Here is a 27927-nt window from a genome sequence, read left to right as displayed (position 1 = left end):
GGATCTCTTCTGATTTGGTTAAAGCATATTTTCCTGGGGTTGTTGCCACCCTTTTAGTATTTTACTTGCTCCTTCATATACTCTTATCTGGACAAAATGACAAGGCGGAAAAATTCACCACAAAAAAAAAAAAAGAACAAGAGGCAGTACCAAAGGCTAGGGACCTAATCAATACAGACATTTTAATATGTCAGATCTAGAGTTCAGAATGACGATTCTCAAGGTTCTAGCTGGGCTCAAAAAAGGCATGGAAGATATTAGAGAAACCCTCTCGGGAGATATAAAAGCCCTTTCTGGAGAAATAAAAGAACTAAAATCTAACCAAGTTGAAATTAAAAAAGCTATTAATGAGGTGCAATCAAAAATGGAGGCTCTCACTGCTACTATAAATGAGGCAGAAGAAAGAATTAGCGATATAGAAGACCAAATGACAGAGAATAAAGCTGAGCAAAAGAGGGACAAACAGCTACTGGACCACGAGGGGAGAATTCGAGAGATAAGTGACACCATAAGACGAAACAACATTAGAATAATTGGGATTCCAGAAGAAGAAGAAAGAGAGAGGGGAGCAGAAGGTATATTGGAGAGAATTATTGGAGAATTTCCCCAATATGGCAAAGGGAGCAAGCATCAAAATCCAGGAGGTTCAGAGAACCCTCCTCAAAATCAATAAGAATAGGTCCACACCCCATCACCTAATAGTAAAATTTACAAGTCTTAGTGACAAAGCGAAAATCCTGAAAGCAGCCCGGGAAAAGAAGTCTGTAACATACAATGGTAAAAATATTAGATTGGCAGCAGACTTATCCACAGAGACCTGGCAGGCCAGAAAGAGCTGGCATGATATATTCAGAGCACTAAACGAGAAAAACATGCAGCCAAGAATACTATATCCAGCTAGGATATCATTGAAAATAGAAGGAGAGATTAAAAGCTTCCAGGACAAACAAAAACTGAAAGAATTTGCAAACACCAAACCAGCTCTACAGGAAATATAGAAAGGGGTCCTCTAAGCAAAGAGAGACCCTAAAAGTAGTAGATCAGAAAGGAACAGAAACAATATACAATAATAGTCACCTTACAGGCAATACAATGGCACTAAATTCATATCTCTCAATAGTTACCCTGAATGTTAATGGGCTAAATGCCCCAATCAAAAGACACAGGGTATCAGAATGGATAAAAAAACAAAACCCATCTATATGTTGCCTACAAGAAATTCATTTTAAACCCAAAGACACCTCCAGATTTAAAGTGAGGGGGTGGAAAAGAATTCACCATGCTAATGGACATCAGAAGAAAGCAGGAGTAGCAATCCTTATATATCAATTAGATTTTAAGCCAAAGACTATATAATAAGAGATGAGGAAGGACACTATATCATACTCAAGCGATCTGTCCAACAAGAAGATCTAACAATTTTAAATATCTATGCCCCTAACGTGGGAGCAGCCAACTATATAAAACAATTAATAACAAAATCAAAGAAACACATCAACAATAATACAATAATAGTAGGGGACTTGAACACTCCCCTCACTGAAATGGACAGATCATCCAAGCAAAAGATCAACAAGGAAATAAAGGCCTTAAATGACACTGGACCAGATGGACATCACAGATATATTCAGAACATTTCATCCCAAAGCAACAGAATACACATTTTTCTCTAGTGCACATGGAACATTCTCCAGAATAGATCACATCCTCGGTCCTAAATTAGGTCTCAACCGGTATTAAAAGATTGGGATCATTCCCTGCATATTTTCAGACCACAATGCTCTGAAGCTAGAACTCAATCGCAAGAGGAAATTTGGAAAGAACCCAAATACATGGAGACTAAACAGCATCCTTCTAAAGAATGAATGAGTCAACCAGGAAATTAAAGAAGAATTGAAAAAATTCATGGAAACAAATGATAATGAAAACACAACCGTTCAAAATCTGTGGGACACAACAAAGGCAGTCCTGAGAGGAAAATATATAGCGGTACAAGCCTTTCTCAAGAAACAAGAGAGGTCTCAGGTACACAACCTAACCCTACACCTAAAGGAGCTGAAGAAAGAACAAGAAAGAAACCCTAAACCCAGCAGGAGAAGAGAAATCATAAAGATCAGAGCAGAAATCAATGAAATAGAAACCAAAAAAACAATAGAACAAATCAATGAAACTAGGAGCTGGTTCTTTGAAAGAATTAATAAGATTGATAAACCCCTGGCCAGACTTATCAAAAGAAAAGAGAAAGGACCCAAATCAATAAAATCATGAATGAAAGAAGAGAGATCACAACTAACACCAAAGAAATACAGACAATTATAAGAACATACTATGAGCAACTCTACACCAACAAATTTGACAATCTGGAAGAAATGGATGCATTCCTAGAGACATATAAACTACCACAACTGAACCAGGAAGAAATAGAAAACCTGAACAGACCTATAACCAGTAAGGAGATTGAAACAGTCATCAAAAATCTCCAAACAAAAGCCCAGGGCCAGACGGCTTCCCGGGGGAATTCTACCAAACATTTAAAGAAGAACTAATTCCTATTCTCCTGAAACTGTTCCAAAAAATAGAAATGGAAGGACAACTTCCAAACTCATTTTATGAGGCCAGCATCACCTTGATCCCAAAACCAGACAAGGATCCCATCAAAAAAGAGAACTACAGACCAATATCTTTGATGAACACAGATGCAAAAATTCTCACCAAAATACTAGCCAATAGGATTCAACAGTACATTAAAAGGATTATTCACCATGACCAAGTGGGATTTATTCCAGGGCTGCAAGGTTGGTTCAACATCTGCAAATCAATCAGTGTGATACAACACATTAATAAAAGAAAGAACAAGAACCATATGATACTCTCAATACATGCTGAAAAAGCATTTGACAAAGTACAGCATCCCTTCCTGATCAAAACTCTACAAAGTGTAGGGATAGAGGGCACATACCTCAATATTATCAAAGCCATCTATGAAAAACCCACCGCAAATATCATTCTCAATGGAGAAAAACTGAAAGCTTTTCCGCTAAGGTTAGGAACACGGCAGGGATGTCCGTTATCACCACTGCTATTCAACATAGCACTAGAAGTCCTAGCCTCAGCAATCAGACAACAAAAGGAAATTAAAGGCATCCAAATCGGTAAAGAAGAAGTCAAACTATCACTCTTCGCAGATGATATGATACTATATGTGGAAAACCCAAAAGACTCCACTCCAAAACTGCTAGAACTTGTACAGGAATTCAGTAAAGTGTCAGGATACAAAATCAATGCACAGAAATCAGTTGCATTTCTCTACACCAACAACAAGACAGAAGAAAGAGAAATTAAGGAGTCCATCCCATTTACAATTGCACCCAAAACTATAAGATACCTAGGAATAAACCTAACCAAAGAGACTAAGAATCTATACACAGAAAACTATAAAGTACTCATGAAAGAAATTGAGGAAGACACAAAGAAATGGAAAAATGTTCCATGCTCCTGGATTGGAAGAATAAATATTGTGAAAATGTCTATGCTACCTAAAGCAATCTACACATTTAATGCAATTCCTATCAAAGTACCATCCATTTTTTTCAAAGAAATGGAACAAATAATCCTAAAATTTATATGGAACCAGAAAAGACCTCGAATAGCCAAAGGAATATTGAAAAAGAAAGCCAAAGTTGGTGGCATCACAATTCTGGACTTCAAGCTCTATTACAAAGCTGTCATCATCAAGACAGCATGGTACTGGCACAAAAACAGACACATAGATCAATGGAACAGAATAGAGAGCCCAGAAATAGACCCTCAATTGTATGGTCAACTGATCTTTGACAAAGCAGGAAAGAATGTCCAATGGAAAAAAGACAGCCTCTTCAATAAATGGTGTTGGGAAAATTGGACAGCCACATGCAGAAAAATGAAATTGGACCATTTCCTTACACCACACATGAAAATAGAATCAAAATGGATGAAGGACCTCAATGTGAGAAAGGAATCCATCAAAATCCTTGAGGAGAACATAGGCAGCAACCTCTTCGACCTCAGCTGCAGCAACATCTTCCTAGGAACATCACCAAAGGCAAGGGAAGCAAGGGCAAAAATGAACTATTGGGATTTTATCAAGATCAAAAGCTTTTGCACAGCAAAGGAAACAGTTAACAAAACCAAAAGACAACTGACAGAATGGGAGAAGATATTTGCAAACGACATATCAGATAAAGCGCTAGTGTCCAAAATCTATAAAGAACTTAGCAAACCCAACACCCAAAGAACAAATAATCCAATCAAGAAATGGGCAGAAGACATGGACAGACATTTCTGCAAAGACATCCAGATGGCCAACAGACACATGAAAAAGTGCTCCATATCACTCGGCATCAGGGAAAAACAAATCAAAACCACAATGAGATATCACCTCACACCAGTCAGAATGGCTAAAATTAACAAGTCAGGAAATGACAGATGCTGGGGAGGATGCGGAGAAAGGGGAACCCTCCTACACTGTTGGTGGGAATGCAAGCTGGTGCAACCACTCTGGAAAACAGCATGGAGGTTCCTCAAAATGTTGAAAATAGAACTACCCTATGACCCAGCAATTGCACTGCTGGGTATTTACCCTAAAGATACAAACGTAGTGATCCGAAGGGGCACGTGCACCCGAATGTTTATAGCAGCAATGTCTACAATAGCCAAACTATGGAAAGAACCTAGATGTCTATCAACAGACGAATGGATAAAGATGTGGTATATATACACAATGGAATACTATGCAGCCATCAAAAGAAATGAAATCTTGCCATTTGCGATGATGTGGATGGAACTAGAGGGTATCATGCTTAGCGAAATAAGTCAATCGGAGAAAGACAACTATCATATGATCTCCCTGATATGAGGGAGAGGAGATGCAACATGGGGGTTAAGGGGGTAGGAGAAGAGTAAATGAAGCAAGATGGGATTGGGAGGGAGACAAACCATAAGTGACTCAATCTCACGAAACAAACTGAGGGTTGATGGGGGGAGGGGTTGGGGGGTGGGGTTATGGTCATTGGGGAGGGTATGTGCTATGGTGAGTGCTGTGAAGTGTGTAAACCTGGCGATTCACAGACCTGTACCCCTGGGGATAAAAATATATTATATGTTTATAAAAAATAAAATTTTAAAAAATAAATAAAAATAAAATAAAATAATTAAATTTTAAAAAAAAAAGAATACAGAGAGGCATAAATGCCAATGTAACGAGCTAAAGGAGTAAATAAAAAGTGGTTGTCCTGGGGTAGGAGCCACAGAGAGTAGGCAGAATAGGGCAGAAAACTATTTATAATAATCCTTTTGGCAAAATACGACCTCTTAAACCACATGGATAAGTAAAAGTAATTTAAATGGGGAAAAACAGGACCAAGTAATGAGAAAACAAACTATTCCTTGATTATTTCCACAAATTCTAAGTTTTGCAAGCCTCCTCTAAGATCTTCCCAAAAAATCTCCCCCAAGACACTCTTTCAGTTTTACTATGATTGTTTCCCTTTCCAACTTACTGAAATGAAAAAAATGTTAAAAACATGAATTATGCTAGGAAGTTATTATGTGCCAGTTTACATAATACTGCCTTATTTCTAATTCTCTTAAAATTCCTAGCCGGAAAGCAGCTGTCTTCCTCATCTTATAGAAGGAAACAAAGGCTCAAAGAAGTGAAGGAACTTGAACTCAAGTTCAGTTAATAAATGGCTGAGTCAACGCTCAAGCGCATATCCATGATTCCAAAGTCCAAGTTTTTACCGTAACACTATACTGCTCTAAAACTTACTAAGAACACTATTATTACTAAATCGCCTCTTATAACCTATAAATTATACAGTACAATGAGTACTAAAATACACTGAAAATGACTGAATATGTTTAACACAATTTCTATAAAAGTCAGAACTTGTGGGGGGCACGTGGATGGCTCCATTGGTTAAGCATCTGCCTTCCAGTCAGGTCATGAATCTAGGGTCCCGGGCTCCCAAATCAGGCTACCTGCTCATCTGCTTCATCCTGTCCCTCTGCTCCTGCTTTCTCTCACTCTCTCAAATAAATAAACAAAACCTTTAAAAATAAATAAAGTCAGAACTTGGGAAAATTATATTGCACAACAGATTTACATAATATCAATTTACTGTATCTTTTCCATAAAGATAATTTATCATTAGGTATAAAAATTTTCTGAATACTTGGACCATCCACAAAGAAAAGGTCGATCAGAGATTAATAAGAAAAGAAGGCGGCTGAGGGAAATTCCAAATGTGTCATTCACTGGAAACAGTGAATTGCCTACGGTGATTCCTAAACAGATTTCGTTACATGTTAAGACATCATGAGAACTAGGATTTTTTGGTTTGTGTGTAAAATGGAGGTAGTGGTAATCTGATGCATTACTTTTATAAAAGGAATGAAAACCAACAGAGTTCTGGATCTGAATCACAGTTGACTATCGATTACAACACTGAAAATCAGAAAGCTCAGAGGTCCAGGTCTTCAAAAAATGAAAGATCTTTCCCTTAACCTTGGTACAGATATACTGTAAGATACAGGTAACCACACTACCCAGGTTAGGCACAGACAGGTGCTCTCATCAGGCGGCAGTGGCAGGAAGGCTCAGCACAATCAAAACCGAGCAGGTTGTGCAGCCCGTCAGTGCCGCTGCAAAGCAGTACGAACTCAGTGACCTCCAGCAACCTGCACGGCAACTCTCTGGGCCTACATCAACCGACAAGTAACACTGATTAAATGCAAAAGTTTAATGAAAACCACATGATACAAGGAAACCAAATAGTCCCTAGCCTCACTGGCCTGCTTTTATACAAATATTTAATCAAGATCATACAGAAGCAGTCTGTGTCAATTTTGAAGATGAAGACAACCCTTAAAACTGTTAATCAGCTTCAAGGTTCAAACATACGCTGGCAGCTACTGAAAAGAAAACTGAAAACAGAGGTTTGGAATTATTCATTAGTCTAATACCAAATAATTAAGAGTTTAACCTCATTTCAATTCTGAAGGGGAAAATTAAAGTCAAATCCTAAAACAATAAACAGTATAATCACATCTATATTTAGCAATGAGCAAGAGTTGTGATTTCATTGCTTTCCCTGAGAATGTTCAGTTTCCATTTTAATTTAGTTTCACCTGAATTAAAAAAGGTTCTTAACACATGGGCTAAAGTCACCTTAATACCTATATTGTTGCAAATTTTTTGTAAAGCTATTTATAGTTGTAGTTAGTAATCACCCCTCCACCTGATGAAAGCCCGTTTGAAAGTTCTGGCAGGGAAATGAAGGATGTATGGGAAATCCCTTTATAAAGATTCATTCCGGTAGAAATCAACAGAAATGAAACACAGCCCCATATTTTTAGAATCTGAATAAGAACATCTATGGCTTTCTCATAACGCCAGACATTAAAGCATCCCACGAACCATTAAGGTTATTTATTTATTTATCTGAAAGAGAAAGGAGAGACAAGAACACACGGGGTGGGGTGAGGGGGGAGAAGGTGCCTCCCTTCACTTTTCTATAACTCTGTCAGAGTTTTTATTTTTATTTCTTTTTTACAGATTGTATTTCTTCCTTTGAGAGTGAGAAAGAGAGAGCACAAGCAGGGGGTAGAAGGGCAAGGGAGAGGCAGACTCCTCTTAGCAGGGAGCCCGATGCAGGACTGGATCCCTGAGCCGAAGTTAGATGCTTAATCAAATGGGCCACCCAGGCACCCCAAGGATTGAAGATTTAATCAGAAAGTGTTGAAATTTTCAAACTGGAATGTACAAGAGTTCTAGTGAGAACATACAGATTTAAGGTTATATGGAAGATCCTGTAATCAGTACACACTCAACTTTCCTCTCATTCTCAAATCAGGGAATAAAATAAATAAAATATTAAAATAAATAAAATATTAAAATTGTTTTTAATATTTTATTTATTTGACAGAGCAAGAGAGCACAAACAGGCAGAACAGCAGAGGGGGAAGGAGAAGCAGGCTCCCCACTGAGCAAGGAGCCCGATGCAGGGCTCAATCCCAGGACCCTGGGATCATGACCTGAGCCGAAGGCAGTAGCTTAACCAACCGAGCCACCCCAGATGCCCTGATTCCCAAAGAATTCTTAATAAGCAATTCCTAATTGTTTTGATCAATCTGTGCCTTCTTCATTTCTTCACACACTTGTTTTAGTTCGTTGTAACTGTTTTACTAGGACAGCATTCCAGGCAATAAGCCCATTTGGGCTTTGTTTTTGTTAACTATTGTATAGTTTCCAGATTCTCGTACAGTTTACAAACTTAAATGGGTAACCTGTAAGATCCAAACAAGCAAGAAAAGTATTCAGTAGGCTATCCAAGGAAAAAAGACCAAGATGCTAAAATTATGTCACCTTTAGATCTAGTCCAAGCACATGTTAAATGTAGACAGTTCTCTAAGAAAACCTAATTCTATGTAGCTTTCCGAGAATTCAGGCCTAATACTCCTAAAACTCTTTGGTGTTTTTTTCCCCATCTGCTGCACTATATTTTTATTTTAATTTCAACGCTGCCCTGGACTTTACCATATACTTAATACATGCGATTGCTCAACGCGGTTCTCTGGCGTCTTCCATTCTAACTTGCTCTCTATATATTTAAATAGACAGAGTTAAGTTTGAGGAAACATTTAAGCAACCCAGATGTTCCTCATTGTTTATAATATCTTAAGAACTCTTAATAAGTTAAAGTTGACTGAACTGCCCAAAAGACAAATGTAACACCTCAAGAAGCCTTTTGACAAAAGTGCACTATTATTTTTAGACTCAATTAGGAACTTGAAACATTGAGAATACACTCTGCCAGTCAGATGCTTAAAGCATATCGTTCTTCTTTTATCAACCTCGTTATATAGTATATAGATGAGAATTCAGACTTATAAACAACTTACTAGAGCTGTGAATTCATCTAGAAAACAGACACTAATTTTTAATATCATAAATTTGTTAAAAAGCTTAAGTGAGAAAACATATGTAAAAGTTCTCTGTGAAACTATGAAATGTTACATCAACAAAACTTCTATCTAGTAAAAATATGCATGCTATCAATCTACCTACGAAAATCAACAAAAAGATTTAAAAATAAATAGATTGTCCTCACTAGAGATCCCTGGAAAAAGGGTGAATCCAGCTCTGGGCCACAGAAAATACAAGGTTAAGCCTGAGAGCTTGTGTCCCAGAAAGCAAGAAAGTACTCAAAGGAAAATGAGGTCAAGTCAAAAGGGCACAAGAAACCAGTTTGCATTGGTTCCTGTCCTCACATCTGCGAACTTAAGCATTAAAAAAAAAGCCTAACAAGGGATACCTGGGTGGATCAGTTGGTTAAGCTGCTACCTTCAGCTCAGGTCATGATCCCAGGATCCTGGGATCAAGTCCCACATCAGGCTCCTTGCTCAGCAAGGAGCCTGCTTCTCTCTCTGCCTCTTCCTGCCACTCTGCCTGCTTGTGTGCGCTCTCTCTCTCTTTCTGATAAATCAATCAATCAATCAATCAATCAAATCTTAAAAAAAAAAAGGCATAATGATTCTAAAATACCAAACAACTAGACATTCCTACATCCATGAAATTAAACAAAGACACAAACAAAAAGGTAGGAGTGAGGGAGGAAGGTTAACTTGCCAGCACTGGAGATGACTGCTAAGTCAACTCCTTACTCTGAAAAGCGGTCATTAAAAGGAAAGTTACATTAACCCTGTATTTTGGAATTTAAATTTAACCCTAGAAAAATAAACAGAAAATGAATGAGAAAAGCACCAGTTTGCAAATTTCAATAATATTTAACTGTTTTGAACAAGGATCATCAATTGATGGTAAGAGGCAAAAGATAGATGGGGAAAAGTTTATTTGCTCCTTTCAAATTATTCATCCCAGAAATTACTTTCTAACTGTAGAGGAGAAAATGCACCTTTAATGAAGAAACATTTATTACCACTTTCACCACATGAAAAACCCTCATCACTAATATGGGACATTCTAATAATGTGTCTCCTGAAGTGAGAGCATACTACGGACAAAGCATCTAAGTATTACACCTATGAAACAGTTTCTGCCACAAAAAAGTTTAACCTAAATCCTAACCTTTAGTCGTAACCTTCCACTTACAGTGAAAGGGCAAAGAGGAGCAAGTTCATAGACATGATGAAACAATCAAACAGATTCAGAACTGGACTCATTCTTCAAGACAACTGGGTTAGTTATAAATGATCTTCTGAATTATAGGATATGTCAGTTTTATCTCAAGAAAGCTGTTTTAAAAAAAGAATTCCCAGGACAGTATGGGTATTAGCACCTTCAAATAATCACCCCCAAACAAACAAAAACTAGATGGAGATGAAGACAGGCAGACAACTCTATAAAACAAACACACAGACAAGTGTCAACAATTATCAAACCTAGGTGACAGAAACACTGTTCATACTTTCTTCCTGTTTGAAAATTCCCATTAAGCTACCGGGGAAAAACAAGGATCCTAAAATTTCTATTAGGCAAGCAATGATTAAATACAGGATTCATCTGATACCCAGTAAATTTTAATTAAGTCCCTGATAAAAGAATAGAAAATCAATTCTAACAGTGAACTTATAAAGAATTCCTTAAATGAGTTCAAGGAGTTTGTTTCATGATTCTGAAATACTTTACTACAGTAATATTTTATCTTTCTTAACAGTTTTGAGAAATGAGATTTTAAAACCTGTAAGTCTCCACGCACTGCTACACCTCTAATGAAGGGGCTGTGAGACCCAGGCAGACTCAGACTGCAAGTCCTCTCCCTCATCATTCTCCTTCGAGCTGCAAGGGGTGACACTGCAGCTCATTAGCCAGCCCCACCTCTTCTAGCTCATTTAGGTGAGTAAAGGGAGACCCAGTTTTCAGTTCTGCTTCTAACGAAGGACCTCAGATCTTTTTAAGGAGCAGGCATGGATGGCTGATTTGGAGCAATGTGGACTGGGCTTTAATCCAGATTCCACCAACTACTATCAAAGTGACCTGGGGAAAGTCACTTAATACTTCTGATTTGGAGTTTCTTACCTATAGAATGAGAATTCTAGGACGCCTGGGTGGCTCAGTTGTTAAGCATCTGCCTTCCGCTCAGGTCATGATCCCAGGGTCCTGGGATCAAGTCCCACATCAGGCTCCTTGCTCAATGGGGAGTCTGCTTCTCCCTCTCCCACTCCCCGTACTTGTGTTCCCTCTCTCACTGTATCTCCTCTCTCTGGCAAATAAAGAAAATCTTAAAAAAAAAAAAAAAAAAAAAAAAAGAGAGAGAATTCTAGTACTTCTTAAAATTTAACTATATAAAAACACCTCTCAAAGTACCGGGCACAAAACAAACAGTACCAAGCCCCTTCCTAGTCCTTCTACCAACATTCCCACTTCCTAATGCCCTGACTCATCACATATATGCACAGAATCCCCAACTAGGGATATCTGGAATCTTCTAATGGTGTTTCTACACACTAATCATAAAGATGAGAACATTCAAATACTGTAGTATGAAAGCAACCATTTAGAAACCAAGCTCTCCTTCGTAAGTAAAATCTTTAAAGTAACAGAGTGTAAGTATAGCTTAAAATGGGGAAGAGAAAGTGGGCAATCTCCAGGTCCCCAAAACCTAGGTTTATTATTATGTAACAATTTGCATCAGTAGACTAGAGGCACCTAAAATGAGAATTTTCCTAATCTAAACATAATTTTCATTAAATTATTGGATATTTTTTTGATTATCCAGTAATTCATAAAGAGAAACAGTTTCTTTCCAAATCGGTTTCCAACTTTCATCTTTGACTACTATCTGTTAAGAAAAATAAGAACTAGGGGCACCTGGGTGGCTCCATGGGTTAAAGCCTCTACCTTCAGCTCAGGTCATGATCCCAGGGTCCTGGGATCGAGCCCCAAGTCGGGCTCTCTGCTCCGCGGGGAGCCTGCTTCCTCCTCTCTCTCTGCCTGCCTCTCTGCCTTCTTGTGATCTCTGTCTGTCAAATAAATAAATAAAATCTTAAAAAAAAATAAGAAAAGTAAGAACTAAATATAAGGAACAAAAAATGAAAGTACCTGCAGACATTTACACAGCACTGTGCCAAGCACTATTCTAAGGACTCTATCTATACTAACTCCCTTGAGTCTTAGAGTTATCTCTGTGAGGTGGTTATTGCTACCAGAATGATTATCTGAAACACTTAAGGAACGTGAGGCATCATGTGGTACGTAACCCATACGCAGTGTATTGCAGAACAAGCGTTTCGACCCAGGCCATCTGGTTCCAGGCCGTGGCCTCTGCTACTGTAGAACAGCTCACACATCCCTCATCAACATTCTCATCTGCCTACAGCTCAAGCAAAAAACACCAACCAACTCATATTTGTGATTTTCAGCAAGAAACAATAAAATATTCTCTTGATTTTTGCAAATGCACGATCTAAGTGTAAGCATGTAGCATAAGACTTACTTTGCACAGGACAATTATTAAAAAAAAAAAAAAAAAAAAGCCTGAACCTCACTGATGAGAATCCTATACACACATCCACTCCAGCAACTTCAAGTAGAACACTTCTTCAAATAGGCCAGGAGACATATGGCACCATCAGTAAATTTTATTTCAACAGTAACTAAAGATTTCTACAGAAGCCCCGTGATTAGTTTTTATGCTTCCCCCATACCCGTATTTCCCCCATGTCAAAATGCTGCATGCACCAAGTTCCAAACATAAGTTTGCTTTGATTACAACTGCTGTCCAAATCCAAAACCACGCGACATTAAAGCTAAACAGCCTATTTTAAAAGGAGTTGAGAAACTGGCTTTAAGCTGTTCCCATCAACAGCAATGTGTACAATCATGCTCATTCTCATTTCAAACTTTGGAGTCTCTCTTTTGTCTAAACTCCAATCTATTTAGGCATTTTCAGTAAACAAACATTAAGCTGAATTATTTACAAAGTTAGAATTCCACACATTCCAGCCAGAGCTGCTTTTATGTGAGAGTAAAACACTGTTGCCGTGCAATGCAGGGGCAATTTAAGGACAGTATCATTCTCTACCCCCTTGCCTGCCTTCCATTTCCCCAACACCAGTTAAAAACTAAATCCTGAAAACTGTGGGGGACCACCTAGGGAGCTGCATGCAGAGTCCCTCCATTCTTCGGGAGCAGGAACTCAGTAGGTCTCTGAACCCTACAGAATGCAGTTTTCACAGGATAGAGCAGTGCAAAGCTAGGTTTAGTTACTAACATAGCAAAGAAGCCAGGTATTTCAAAAGTATTCCCACCACTAAATACGCAGCTATGGAGAAACTGTGATGGCCATTACTGTGTTTGAGAAACAAAGCCCCTAACTTACCTCTATGTTTGACATTTCAAGTGCTCATTATCACAAAAATCAGGAAAAAAAAATTGTGTGTGTGTGTGTGTATCTATCTATATATATATATATATTTTCCCCCCTGCTCCAGCAACTTTTTCCCCTGGGAATTTTTCACTGAAATTTGTTGTCCAGCAATCACTAAAAAAGTTATTTTCTAACAGAAACTAGCTAACGTTTTCCCTTACTACGAAATTATTATTGTGGCTTCATTATAACCAAAGGTGAATGTGATACACGGCAATTTCAAATAAATGAAAACCGTGCAAGTCTGTAATTCAAGAGTTTGAATAACATACAGTCAATGCCTTCCTAACAGCAGCCAATATATACTCTTTCGAGATTCAGATTTAAAATGCATCATATGCATCATATTTCCTTCAGTCCCACCTTTAAGGAAATAGACACTTAAATTCCAAGCAGTTTGACTGGATTTAGTCAACTTTCAATAAAAGAGCAAAAGAACAACCAAGACTTTGGAAAGTAAGGAAAAAAAATAATGGCTCTACATTATTAAAATCTTGATCACTCAACATACCAGGAAAGCATATCACTAGATTTGTACGTGTTCTGAACGGGATAAGGAAAGAGCTATTCCTGAGGGATAAAAAAGTGAAATTTTTTATGAGACCCTTTCTTACACAAAACATGAATTATTGTTGCTTCCTTAAATACAGTGTCCTAAATACAATTTAATCTTTTTAAAAACCACTCAGGGTCAACATCATGGAATCCGGCAATGTGCCTTCTTATATGCTGGTGTGTACTGGCCTTCCACTTATTTGGTTTAGGAGTGGAGTGGAATTTACAGGTTCTGGATTATAGAATTCTCTCCAAATAACTGACAATTAATTTTTTTTGACAATTAATTTTTTAAACCTAGAAACATTTAATTATGTGAAAAACTCTAAAATACATGATGCATCTTCCCTGACAAGGTAAACAGGTAAATTGTTTTAGGGCCCTACAGAGACCTACAGGACTTCTGAGTCTCTGCAGCAAGCGCTCACATACACTCTTCCCCCCTGGTCGCCCTCCCCTCTGTGTCCCATCTCCTCCACTGACCAAGTGCCTCGCCCCACACCTGCTGTTTTTAACCCACTCCTTACTGTCATTCTCATTTCTGATTACAACTTCATCTCACGAAAGTCTTCCTCTCTTGCGGGGAGGGAGGTGAAACAGGGTGGGGGTTCAGCAGTGCACTTGTGATAAGCACAGGGTGATGCAGAGATGGGCTGAATCACGACACTGTACACACGAAGCTGACATCATACTGTATGTACACTATACTGGGATATAAAATAAAAGAAGCCTTCATCCCCCAAATATGTTCCATCTTTCAAAGGTTCAATTTTGTGAAAGCTGTTACCATTTCTGAATCCTCACAGTAAACCTCACAGTCATCACAATTCCCCCCTCTCCCTGAACCCTCTGAATTACGTTAGTTCCAAATCAAATCAATCTATACCTTAAAACTACCTCTCTGACCTGGTTCTTTTCCAACAATCCCCACCCCACCACATCTTAGATCAGGTTTTCCCCTCTTGCTTATGGCAACAGCCTCCCACTAGTTGGTCTTCTGACATAGTCTTTCCATCCTTCAGCATTCTTTTCCTTAAAAATAACCAAATCTGATCAGGTCACTTACCTGATGAAAAATTACAACTGGTTCTCAAATGCCCAAGAAATAATGTCCAAACGCCTTACCAGAAGACTGAAGACTTAAAATGTGATCTACTACTTTTCCTCAGGTTCCCTTTCCCAGCCTCCCACCAATCAGCAAACACCGGATATCCCAACCTCTACAAAAGAAGGGCCAGGAAAGGAAATTACAAAGGATATGAAAAATTGAGAGCTGATAGGCTTTGTTCCCCTCTAGTAGCACAATGATTGCCCGTTGCTTTTCCTTGGATTACCACTAGTGAAAATGTCACTCACTGTGACTCCATTCTCTGACATTTATTTCATTTCTTTTAAATGTTTTCAAAGATACTGTTTCAAATAGGCTAGTTTCAACAGCACTGAACACTTGTTCTAATTTGACTTTCTTCATGAAATTCTTTAGCTTGAAGGTAAATATTTCAACAGAAATGCCACTCACTGGTGCTTCCTTTCCTGTTATCATCAGAATTCATATTATAAAATGAAAATGCTTCTTTAGATACTCAAAGCACCTTTACCCAAAGACAGGGTTAGTTCAGCGAAAGAACTACTACCTTCACTATGTTTGCTTCATGACTTTTTAAAACTAAAGCTAAGTGTCTCATACTCTCCTCAAGCACATTCCTCTTGAGACTCATATTTTCTATGAACATCCTCCCATCATTTTTCCAAATTCACTACCTTCTCCTTTCATAAGCAACATACCATCTGTACTACCTGGAACATTTGCTCAAACAATTTTCAAGTGGTTTCTCTTCTAGTTTCCACATGAAATGTTTAGTGGACTGTCATTCCCAAGAACCAAACCTCCACCAAACTTAACATTTAGTACTTTACCCCAAATTTCTACTTTTTTGGTTAAGAATCACTCTTTTCTTAGGCTTTCTCACTTCCACTAACTGTTTTTTTTGTTATGGCCTGATTTCACAAAGATAAACATAAAATTAAAAAAAAAAAAGTTAACTAAGTCCCTAATATTGATTTGACAAGATTTATTGTAATATGGCATGTCAGTGACTCGAGAAAACGGACATTACTGAGAAGGAGATACTGGGCAGTGAACTCACAAATAAGTAACTTACTTCCGCACATAAGTTTTGCGATATAAGGAATTTAAAAGAAAAAATGTTAAATTTGTGAATGACAGATGTGTAATGTGTACATTTATTAAAGTGATGTACATCACTGTACAAATGACCTGATTTCCTATGATGAAGGAAATGTGCAACTGCTATTAAGAAAAAAAAAAAAAGGTTAACCCTTACTTATGTAACAGAAGAAACAGCTCATTTTTTAGTAGACAAAAATACTTAGAATACTACTTTCCCTAAGTTCTAGTGAGGGCTTTTTGATTTACAGACATTAGCTATTATCTCTTCTGAAATGAGCCCATCAGGTATTCTTTGCTTTTGTTTTACTTTGCATTATGTGGGTTCAGCTCCAAGAAATAAAGTATAGTAATTAATGATTCAAATGTAATTTAATGTATCAGTCTGACATCTTTTAAAATACTTACATCTTTTCAAAATCTCTTGTCTTAAAAATGATGTTTAAAAAGCGATTATAGTGCTCGCTTCGGCAGCATATATAATAAAAAGCAATTATACCTTTTTGGCCTCTAACGCAGGCTTTTCCAACACTTTACACCAGAGATCATGATTGCATACAATAAAATTAAGACAAAATAAGTAAGAAAAGTACTAAGGGCAACAATATTATCCAAAATTTAATCTGGTATCTGATTATCTGAGATCTGATAATCTGATTATCAGCAGAATCAGATTAAAAATACTCTGATAAATAGCTAATGATGTGAAAAGCCGTCTTTGGAACATATAAAAACTTTGCTCCAATCCAGGCACCAAAAGCCTTTGAAGATTATGGTTTTTAAATGGAGGAAGCAGACTTTGAATAGCTGAAGTTGTAGCTCACAAAAACAGTAAATAATAGAAATGTAAAATGAAATAAATCAAATGTAGATATGTAGGGCACAATATATATGACCCTTATAAAACAGACTTAGGAAATCACAGCTATGCAATGTGTAAAGGCATGATTTAGTAATTCTGCTTACCAGATTAAAAATAAATCAACACACTAGACAAATTTTTAAAAGATCATACACTGTCTTTTCTTCATTTTCTAAGAAACGATGTTAACCACAGATATGCCAGAACATGAATCTAAGTTTCTAAAAATCCTTAAAGGATAGAGATGATCGCAAAGCTGGTTTCCAAGAAGATGCAAATACAGACAAATACAGGAGGGGCGTATATCTGCCGTCAGTGGACATTTTCCTCTTTATAAGGCTAAAATTTTAAAAGATGTTTACAAACAAGTAATTTTTAAATAATCCACTTCAAAACATTAAAAATGACCACTTCAAATACTTAAAGATTTATTGTTTGTGAAATAGTTTATAATTAAGGCTCCCAATAATTCCATTAAAGCAATATGAAGTTACAGTAAGATTAACCTTTTTGCTTTTAAAATAAAAAGGAAGTCTTCCAATTAAATAGCAGACACACATTTATTTCTAATTCTTATGGAAAACCCACTAAAATTAAAAGTATAAAAAGTTATAAACAAACAAGGAAATAAATGAAAACTGGTTAGAGCTGTGATAACCAGTTAGAGAGAAGGAAAGCTAACGTTTAAGTGAGAAACTGGATCCATGCTCAGGAACCGGAGGCAAGAGGGAGGCAGAAGTGAGGGGTGTGATAAAAATACAAGATTTCTGACAGTCTGTATAAGAAGCAGACTCTTCATTTCCCTTTCTTAATTACGGAGGCAGGTGACCGACCCTACCATGGACATGTAGATTAGTCTCTGAAGACATTAAACCAGAAAAGGTTTAAACGCAGCAACGCTGATTAATATAAAGAGACAGCACTGACTAAGCCTATGTACTGACACTGTTTGACTTGGGGCCACATCGCCCCAACCTCTGCCTCAGTGGTTACTTTGCCTGCCACTTCTATCAAATCTCGCCTGTGCATCTCCTGTAAGGATACTTAACACGGGACTTAGAACGCACCCAGATAATCCGGGATACTCTCTTCACCTCAAGATCCTTAAGTTAATTTTATCTGCAAAGACCCCTCCTCTAAATAAGGCACATTTTACAGGTTCTAGGAATTAGAACACAGGCTTATCATTTTAGGGGCCACTGTTCCATCTACTACACATAATTAAGCCAATACATCAATTAAAAATGAAGATATCCTACACCTTTTCCAGAAAGCTACTGGTATATGTGACCTTATCAAAATGAGAGTGAAAGGGGCGCCTGGGTGGCTCAGTGGGTTAAAGCCTCTGCCTTCGGCTCAGGTCATGATCTCAGGGTCCTGGGATCGAGCCCCGCATCGGGCTCTCTGCTCAGCGGGGAGCCTGCTTCCTCCTCTCTCTCTCTCTGCCTGCCTCTCTGCCTACTTGTGATCTCTCTCTCTGTCAAATAAATAAATAAAATCTTAAAAAAAAAAAAATGAGAGTGAAAGCCAAGAGAAAATAAGACAGTCCTAGAAACAGAGGCTACTGCAAAGGAAAGAAGTAAAGGGAATTCCCTGGGCATTGATAAAGCAAACTCCAAGCACACACCAGGGTAAAGAACAACCAGTCTAGATTATAGCAAGACGAACATGGAGAAAATAGGACTGAGAAGGGTTTTTAAAAAAAAAAAAAAAAAAAAAAAAAAAGAGGCAACTCTTACCTCTAGGAAAATAAAAACCATAGGAAAGCTAAGTTGAAGAATAAAGTATTATCGTACCTACTTTGTTCAGGAGTAAATGATGTTCACATTGAATACTGACCTAGCTAAAAGCGTTAATATGCTACATCAGAAGGACACAGTATGGGAGGTATGGCAGCAAAGGAAAGAATGACAATTCTTTGTCCTCCATAAAAGGTATCTAATATTGACAAAAAAAATAGTCTAAATATTATTTAACATACAGAGGTCAATACCACAACCAAGATCTAAGAACTGAAAATGGTTACCTTGGAAGGGAGCAAAGCAAGGGGCCAAGAGGGATGGGGAAGAGCACTGGCAATTTCTTTAAGTCACTGGTTCCCTTTTGAAATTGTGCTCCTATTGCTTTGAAAATAAAATTCATTTATCGCCAAGAAAGGGAAAGGTTCTCAGAAAAGTGTCTTGTCCAGGATCATAACATAGTTAAGAAACATCTATCAAAATGCCTTAAAACTTCTTGTATCCACAGGAGTATGGAAATTCTTAAAAAGGGGCTCTTAAAAATAAATTCCCAAGTTTTGAGTGTTCCCAGGAATAAAAAAACAAAAACAAAACCAAAAACCAGACACAACCAAAAGCACTATTAATGTATGTTCATATAATGGATCCAACCTCTAGTTTATATTATTATAATCCCATCCAGCTTTCTTAATATAAAAGTACTGGCTCTTCTTTGTTTTTGAACATAAGACATTAATGTCACAACTACAAATAACAGGTATAACAGGGTAAAGGAGCTGAAGACATAGGAAGGTATTTCCTGACGGCTATCCTGATAGACAGCTATCTACAGTTCACATGTGGATGAACTCTAGTAGTAAAGATTTCATAGTATTAGGAATACAAGATACGAAGGCTGTGTTCTGACCCCTTAACCCCAGGAAAGGGACAACAGGAATTTCCCCAAAGCTCTTCTCCCCGATTGTCTGAGAAGGGAAGGGGTATGGAAAAGGTGCAATAGCAATGGTGCTAGGAAGAGGTAAAGTATGAGAAAAAAAGAAAATTTTATTTTCTACTTAATTAATATCCCTCTTTATCCATTTCATTAATCTACATCTCATTTCTGAATCGTGTTTTGGCACACTACTCCCACCTTTCCCTTCCCTCCTTCTCTTCAACTGCTTTAAAGTCCACCTATTCCAAATAACCTACACAGGTTTACCAATCGATGTCCTAAATGAGCATGACCATTACACCGAACTCCGCCCCCCCCCGAAAGGGCACCCACTTAACTAACCTCTTACTGTACCTAATGATAATGTGCAGTCTAGACATACTAATTTAGAATTTTTTAATCTTATTTACTTGAAGTCATCTATCTGAACTGTAAGATTTTGAAAGATAGAAGGATAGCACCAGGTACAACTAGGCAAGCATTTCTGATAGTAGTAACTGACCCAATCACAAATACCATAGTACTTTAATATTATTCAGATGCAAAACCAAGTCCAATAAAAAAAAGTAAGTCTGATGGTTTTTCCTTAAATATGAAGCCAAAGTGAAAGCAACATTTTTACAAGAAATGTGCCAAGATATTGTTAGTATGGGATAAGAAGCTCTAGAAACAAATTACTTTTAGAGCAAACCCACTTCAGTTTGACAGTGAAATAGGAAAAAAAAAAAAGAAGTCAAAGGAAAAGTGTAAATGGTAAGAAAAAAAGGCAACAATGGTATTGGAAAGAATCCTTCATGTATTTCCATAACTCATGAAAAAAATAATACCAAAGCAAAAACAAATGCCTCTATTAAAGTCGTTCTGAAATGAACAGAAAAAAGAAAAAGAGTAAGTCTGTCTTTCTCCATCTTCCTATTAACTCCTCACGCAATGCTGCTGGATCGTTCTCTAACTTTTAGAGTAAAATGTCCCTCGTGAGAACACAGCAGGTTAGATTTTTTTTTAACTAAAAAGTAATCATCCCCAAACACAGTATTCATGTGTTTATAATTAATTCTGACATGCTAAAACAGCAGCATCAGTATTATGTAAATATGGAAAAATAATTTGGAGGGGTCCCTGGGTGGCTCAGTCGGCTAAGCACCTGCCTTTGGCCCAGGCCATGATCCCAGGGATCAAGCCCCGCATCGGGGTCCCTGCTCAGCCCGTTTCTCCCTCTCCTCCTTGCTGGTGCTCCCTCTAGCCATCTCTGTCGCCATCTCTGTCTCTCTCTTTCTCAAATAAAATCTTTGGGAAAAAAAAAATTAAATAAATAAATAAATAAAACCAATTTGGGTCCTTAAATATGCAAGAGAGACAAAGTTAAATAGCTTAGAAAACTTTTGTCAAATTTAGGCAAAACTGGCAGCTTAAAGAACTTGAAAAGTACCTCAGCTCTAGGTTAGCATGACATTCCTATATGCTCTTCTTCCCAGAGTTTCGACTGGCAAAGCAAAGACAAAACGCTTACAACGGAGACTCCCGATTGAAGCACTTTTTGTTGGCAATAGAAATTAAGCCATCAAACACACCAGTACTTTAATTAAAAAACAAAACCAAACCGAACAGCCCTTTTGCGAGTAAAGCAGATTTCAGAACCTTTCACCTGGTACCTACTGGAGTCCACAGGTCAACAGGACTGGAGAAGCAAAGTTATCGAGCCAAAGATCGTGAACAGGATTTATACTCTTCGTCCTCCAACTAGTCAAACAGCACCAAACAGCCTCAGTGCAAAGACGACCTTCCACTGTGTTCCCCAAAGCTCTGAACCTTCCTATTTTAGAAGTTAAACGCCATCACAATTACTTCTGTGGGCGAAGTTGCAAAGTGAAGCTGTATCCCTCACTCAGGTTTCTGTTCTCCAAAATGGCACAAAAAGCAGGATTTCAGGTAAGAGAGACCTGGTATCTCTCACAGACTGACGTGAATCCACTGGCCCCTGAGTTCTAAGAGCAGCAGTATGTACGTCACCTCTACATGGCAACTTCCATACTGAATAAATTATCATGAAACTTAAGAATACTAACTCTTAAATTTATAGTTTGCTTTTTCATCCCAAAACTTTAAGAACTAAAAGTCTGATGCACTGAGTCCTATATAAATGCTTTACCTGTTTGGCTTTCAAGTTCTTTCCAGTCGAACTTTTCTCACTTGTACTTGCATCCATCCCTCTCAGAACACTGATGAAATCTTTCTTGGAAACAGTCGATATCAACTTAGCACGTTTTCTAATAGAACTTCCAGCTTCTTTAACCTTTTCATCAACGTTCTTTTGGTGCTTCTGAACGGCGTTAAATAACTGTACCACACCCCTACAGAACATAAAATGACCAGAATAACATAGTTAAGTAACAGTTACACTAGAATACAAACTGTGAAGTTAAGAACAATGTGCTTTTACTGCTTAGGAAAGAGGCAAACATTTAATAGGCATTCAAATGAAAAGAGCGGAATCTAAAAAAATGAACAAACGTTTCAATGAAAGAATACAAATTTCTGAATAGAGAATAAATATATATGGACTGATATGATTTTTCTTTTCAGCTTTCATCTTTCTCAATCAACTTTTGTGCAATTAGAACTAAAAATTACTTTTAATGCAAATATCTATTCCTCAAAATATATTATTACATAATAATTACATCACGATATAATGGATAGAGAACAGCCTCTACAGTTAGCTGTCTCACCCCCGACACTACGAAAGATTTTCCAGATTTCAGTTTCTTCTATAAATGGAAAAAATAATACTCAAGTAGCTTAAAAAGAATTCAGTTATATTATCTGCAACTCTTATGATAAAAAACTAATTTTTTAAAAATTTATTTGAGGGGCGCCTGGGTGGCTCAGTGGGTTAAGCCGCTGCCTTCGGCTCAGGTCATGATCTCAGGGTCCTGGGATCGAGTCCCGCATCGGGCTCCCTGCTCAGCGGGGAGTCTGCTTCCCTCTCTCTCTCTGCCTGCTTCTCTGTCTACTTGTGATCTCTCTCTGTCAAATAAATAAATAAAATCTTTAAAAAAAAAAAAAAATTTATTTGAGAGAGAGGGAGAGCATGCACACAGCAGACAGAGGGAGAAGCAGGCTCCCCTCCGAGCAGGGAGCCCAATGCGGGACTCCATCCCACGACCCTGGGATCACGACCGAAGCCAGAGGCAGACACCTAACTGACTGAGCCACCTACGCACCCTGATACAAAACAATTTTACCCTGATATAAAACTAATTTTAAAGTCCTATTTTAAAATGAAATACTTATTTAAATATTTGTTCTATAGTTAAGTTCATTCCAAGAAGGATTCTGAAGACTGAGACCTGTAGTGTCCATCACAGCAGCCATGAGCCACATGGAGCTGGTGAGCCATGCAATGTGGCTGGCTCGTCCAAACTGCACTCTGCTTCAGGTTTCAAATATGACTGAATTTGTAAGACTTAATATGAAAAAAGAGACTTTTAATATCTCAACAAAAACTTTTTTTTAAAGATTTTATTTATTCATTTGACAGACAGAGATCACAAGTAGGCAGAGAGGCAGGCAGAGAGAGGAGGAAGCAGGCTCCCTGCTGAGCAGAGAGCCTGATATGCGGTTTGATCCCAGGACCCTGGGATCATGACCTGAGCCGAAGGCAGAGGCTTTAGCCCACGGAGCCACCCAGGCGCCCCACACCAAAAACTTTTATATTGATTACATGATAAAATAAAAAATAATTAGAATATTTTGGGTTCAATAAAATACATTGGTACAATTTATTTATTTATTTTTACCATATTATCTAGATAATATGTGGCTACAAAAAAGTTTTACATTATGTATGTAGCTCCCATTATATTTCTCCTGGACAATACCGATTCAAACCATTACTATCCTTTCGAGCTCCACAATTCTGTCACCGGGAGAGGCACTCTGCCACGTACCTGGAGTATCCCTGCATGTTCCTGCTACGTTTTTTAAGGATGTGAGGCCCTGACTATTTTTCACACCGGGCATTTCTGTGAGTTGAGTTTGTAGGGTGCAACCTTGAGAGATGAGGTAACGTCTCCCCCCAGACAAAGAGCAGGCTTGTTACCATTCACCATAAAAGCAGTGGATTCCCAAGTCGAGTGTTCTTCTGTAACACAACCCATTGCCCGCTCACGCATCCTTACAGGGCACCTGTGTTACCAATGAGGGACAAAGGGAACCAGTGGAAATGTGATGCTCTGGCTACTTAGCCAAGAGGAATAAAGTCCTTTGTCTCTGACCCAAAAGTCTCTTCTCTTCTGGCAGTATCCAGGAAACTAACAGGCTAGCTTATTAGCTTGTAAGGAGGATAAAATTCCATACCCTTCAGAGCAGGGCTGGGGCCAAAGTGAGGAAAGGGAGGTGCATGTTATTAATTTAATTCTCAGAGAAATCCTGCAGGGTAGATATTAATAATCCACTGCTTTTATAGGTAAATAAAATGAAGTAAAAATTAGGTAGCATGCCCAAGGACACAGGTAATAAGTCAGTGCTGGGGTTTGAACCTAGCAGTCTGGCTCTATCTATGTCACTCTAGAACACCTATGTGGATTAAAATATGACCCAATAATATAGGTAACTAGAAAATCAAAAATAATTCTACTAAGTAAACTGCTGTATTTTTCAAGTAGCAGCTCACATGTTCTCTCCTCTGTGAAATCTTCCCCATCTCCCCTGACAATCTCCTGCTGTAAGCTCCCAACACACAGGACATGCCTCTAGTCTCAAAGAGACTGTAATTCCCACAGGTGAGTTGACAAGGGCCACCTGGCAGCCACCAGATTCTATTTATCTTTGGACATGGAGGACATCAATAAACGTTTGGTGCCAATGGTAAAAAAAAAAAAAATGCAGAGTGAAAGGACAGCATGAAGCTATTGTAATACATAATTGGTTATGCCCTAAGTATAATGTAAGATAACAACAATAATCACCTATAGTCATAAATTCAGATAACCATCGTAAGAGAAATGCATGTCTAATTACACTGTTCTTCTGACTACAGAAACAGTATGATTTGCAATAGGTACAGACCAAATATACACTGAGGACGTTATATGCTTGCCTCACGAGACCTGTAAAATCTTTCATTGAATTCAGGATTAAAAAGGCAGGTTTTGATATAAATCACTTGGCTGAGAAGGCAGAGCTTAAGATCAGGTCGAGTCAGAAATGGATCACTATCAAAGCTTTCGTATACTCACTTTTTAAAGGGCAGCACAGTCTTACCTTGTTGCAATTCTCTGAAGATTTCTCTCTGTTTCTTTGTCTTTGACAACATCTGGCTTTACTCTGCACATCATTTCCCATTCCCGCTTCTTATCAAGCTGTGTTATAAATATTGTTATGTGAAAGAATATTAGGCATTTTTGAAAGTGCAGCGTACTTTGATATGATACTCTGTGAAAGGACAAAGGTAATAAATCATTCTGGCTTAGTGTGTCACAGGAACTGAAAAAACCCCACACTTTTAGGGGTTCAGCTCAGGGGGCCTGTGGTTAGCACTCTGCATGTCATGTGAGAAGCACAAAGTGAGTTTCTGTCAGGCTCTCTGACAGCGGGGGCCTGGACAGCTGCCAGGATACTGAGGCAAGAAGGACAAGGTAGGATGTGAGAGAACTACATGCTTGACCTGCCACCACCAGATCATCAGAGGGAAGCATTAGAAAGACCCCAAACTACGGTCTTTGATAATCACAAGTTTAAATACTGTTTATTTTCTCAGAAACTGTCTTTCTCAGCAGACAGAATAATTAAAAACTTGCCATCAGCTTTTAAAATAATAGCATTGTATCCAGTAGTATTCTGGTCTGAGGCACCTGACTTGACACCCCAATACAATGCATTGGTATATACTGCTGTCTCAGGCCGACATATCACCTACAATCAAATATATGGAATGTAATGAACTGATCACCAGGATGTTAGTAAGCATCAAAGGCAGTAATAAGAATCTGTGGGGGAAAAAATCTCCTTTTATCTATTGCTTTTCTGCATCCATCTAACCTCTTATTTTTGTATTAATGAAAATGTCTAATCATAGTTAAATCAAATCGTGCTCACCATAGATTAGCCTGATTTCTTTCTAAAAAGACTAGATTTCTCCCCAAATAAGATAATTTACTTTAACTGTTATGAAATTCACTATCAGATTATGGCAGAAATTTAGAAATCTTACTTTTAAGTTTAAAACAGTTAATTCTTAATTATTTGTAGTATCCAGGATATGCACAATCCCAAAATAGTTTTTAACTGTTTGAAGTATAATTTTAAACTTATGATTAGAAATAAGTACTAGATATTCCAGAAACTGATATTTAACAGTAAAAAACAATGATAATCTGCACAGACTCTACTCAGAAATACATAATAAGAGCATTTGTAGAGACTGTGCCCTTTTTCTTGTATCAACGTGTGTTTTCATCCATTATGTGAACAGTATCATCTCCAGCACTCAAAGGACTGGCCTAGAGTTGAGTTAGAGACTCATTTTTTCTTGACTTCAAAACGTTCTTACTTTCACTAGAATACTGGGACTAGAGGTAATTAAGGATTCTAATATTTGTAAAGCTTCCTTCAGCTTTTGCCAGATAGTAATGATTCAAATTTTCAGTTGAAAAGCTATCAGTAAGATTTAGAGAAAAAACTTATCTTAAAGTAAAAAGAATACTGAAGAGCACAGTATGCTCTGTTTCTAAAAGCAACACTTAAAAAGTTCCATCTTTATACAGCTTTTGCAGAGTATTAGTATTTGGAACGAAGAAAATAATTCACCTTGAAATAAGACAAGGGGATGATGAACTTAAAAGGAAATATATTCCTTAAAAGGAAATATATGCCAATCTAAATCTAGATTGTTTGTTTTTTCTTTTGTTTCATTTTCCTTTCATTTTACCTATAAAGTACCTCTTGGAAATTAATACTTTTATATTGTCAGTATGATTGCAGAAAGTTATTTTCCTAGAAAATAGTATTTATTTCACTAACCAAGTATTTTAGACACAGAAATACTTCATTGAGGACAAGGGATTTAAAAACCTTACTATTTCTCTTTATTTTTATAATACACAACAGCAAAATGAAGTCCAACTTTTGGCCTTGAATCAGCAGACTGTCCTAGTTAAATGAGTGATTTAACAAAAGGTATAATGAATTTGAGTTTATCTAGCAGTGAAACAGTCCATTTCTGGAACTGCAACCAATCCCTGACAAGGACACCTTCACAGATTCATATTACAAAAAAGGTTTTTAGCAAAAAGTAACTAACATGATTCTGTCAGTTCAGAATCTAATAATGTTAGCATACAGACAGCTAAACTGAATGAAATATTTAGACCCAAGAGTCACTGCCACATGAAAAATTTAGTTGACTTTAAAAGGTCAAGTTTCTCAGGAGTTTAATTTCTATTTCTTTGCTTGGATGATTAAAAAATGAACATGCTCAATGGAGTAATTTAGACTCGGTTTCTGTACAAATGCTTGGTTATTCCCCCCTATGTAAAAAGCAAGTTAAAGGGGCACCTGGGTGGCTCAGTGGGTTAAAGCCTCTGCCTTCACCTCAGGTCATGATCCCAGGTTCCTGGGATCGAGCCCTGCATCGGGCTCTCTGCTCAGCGGGGAGCCTGCTTCCTCCTCTCTCTCTCTGCCTGCCTCTCTGCCTGCTTGTGATCTCTGTCAAATAAACAAATAAAATCTTTAAAAAAAAAAAAAAAAAAAGCAAGTTAAAAAACTGGACTGTTAAGTGGACCAACACTGCCAGGAACAAGTTGGTACAGATAGGAACTAGACTAGACTAGGCAATCTAATCTACAAAGCAACTGGTAAGACACACCTGTTTTCTCTTCTCCAGTCTCTCTTGCTTTAACTTTTCTTTTTCCTTTTCCAGCTCTCTGTTTTTGACCAGAATAGTGGATTTACTTTTAGGAGTTTTCTTGTTAAGAATTTTAGCCATGGCATCCGCCCAGCCCACGTTAGTTCCAACACTAGCTTCGGCTGTATGTTCATTTCCATTGCCACAGGGTTCAACTTCATCTTCATTGTCGGCTTCCACTGCTTCATCATCTGTAGAAAAGTGATCCTTTTCTGATTCACAACTTCCTACAGAACCTAAGAGTAGAAGAAACAAATTAAACTTTAACACTGGAGGAACAGGTTGTCAAGGCCACGCCAGATCCCCAGAACCCATC

The 27927-nt window shown here is 37.8% G+C and overlaps 1 protein-coding gene across 1 annotated transcript in view; it reads right to left on the bottom strand.

The window, feature by feature from the left end:
- The window catches only part of RRP15 (ribosomal RNA processing 15 homolog), a 49527-nt gene that overhangs the window by 10549 nt on the left and 11051 nt on the right, over positions 1-27927 (bottom strand). The window contains 3 exon segments of the mRNA XM_032872935.1: positions 21855-22056; positions 24971-25068; positions 27573-27847. Of these exon segments, the coding sequence (XP_032728826.1) occupies positions 21855-22056; positions 24971-25068; positions 27573-27847 (575 nt within the window).

This window comes from Lontra canadensis, unplaced genomic scaffold (assembly GCF_010015895.1).
Source record: "Lontra canadensis isolate GAN:19392208 unplaced genomic scaffold, GSC_riverotter_1.0 scaffold46, whole genome shotgun sequence".
In the NCBI taxonomy this organism is placed as follows: domain Eukaryota; kingdom Metazoa; phylum Chordata; class Mammalia; order Carnivora; family Mustelidae; genus Lontra; species Lontra canadensis.
Note: the sequence above shows the minus strand (reverse complement) of the source record. Positions and strands in the feature narration are given on the sequence as shown.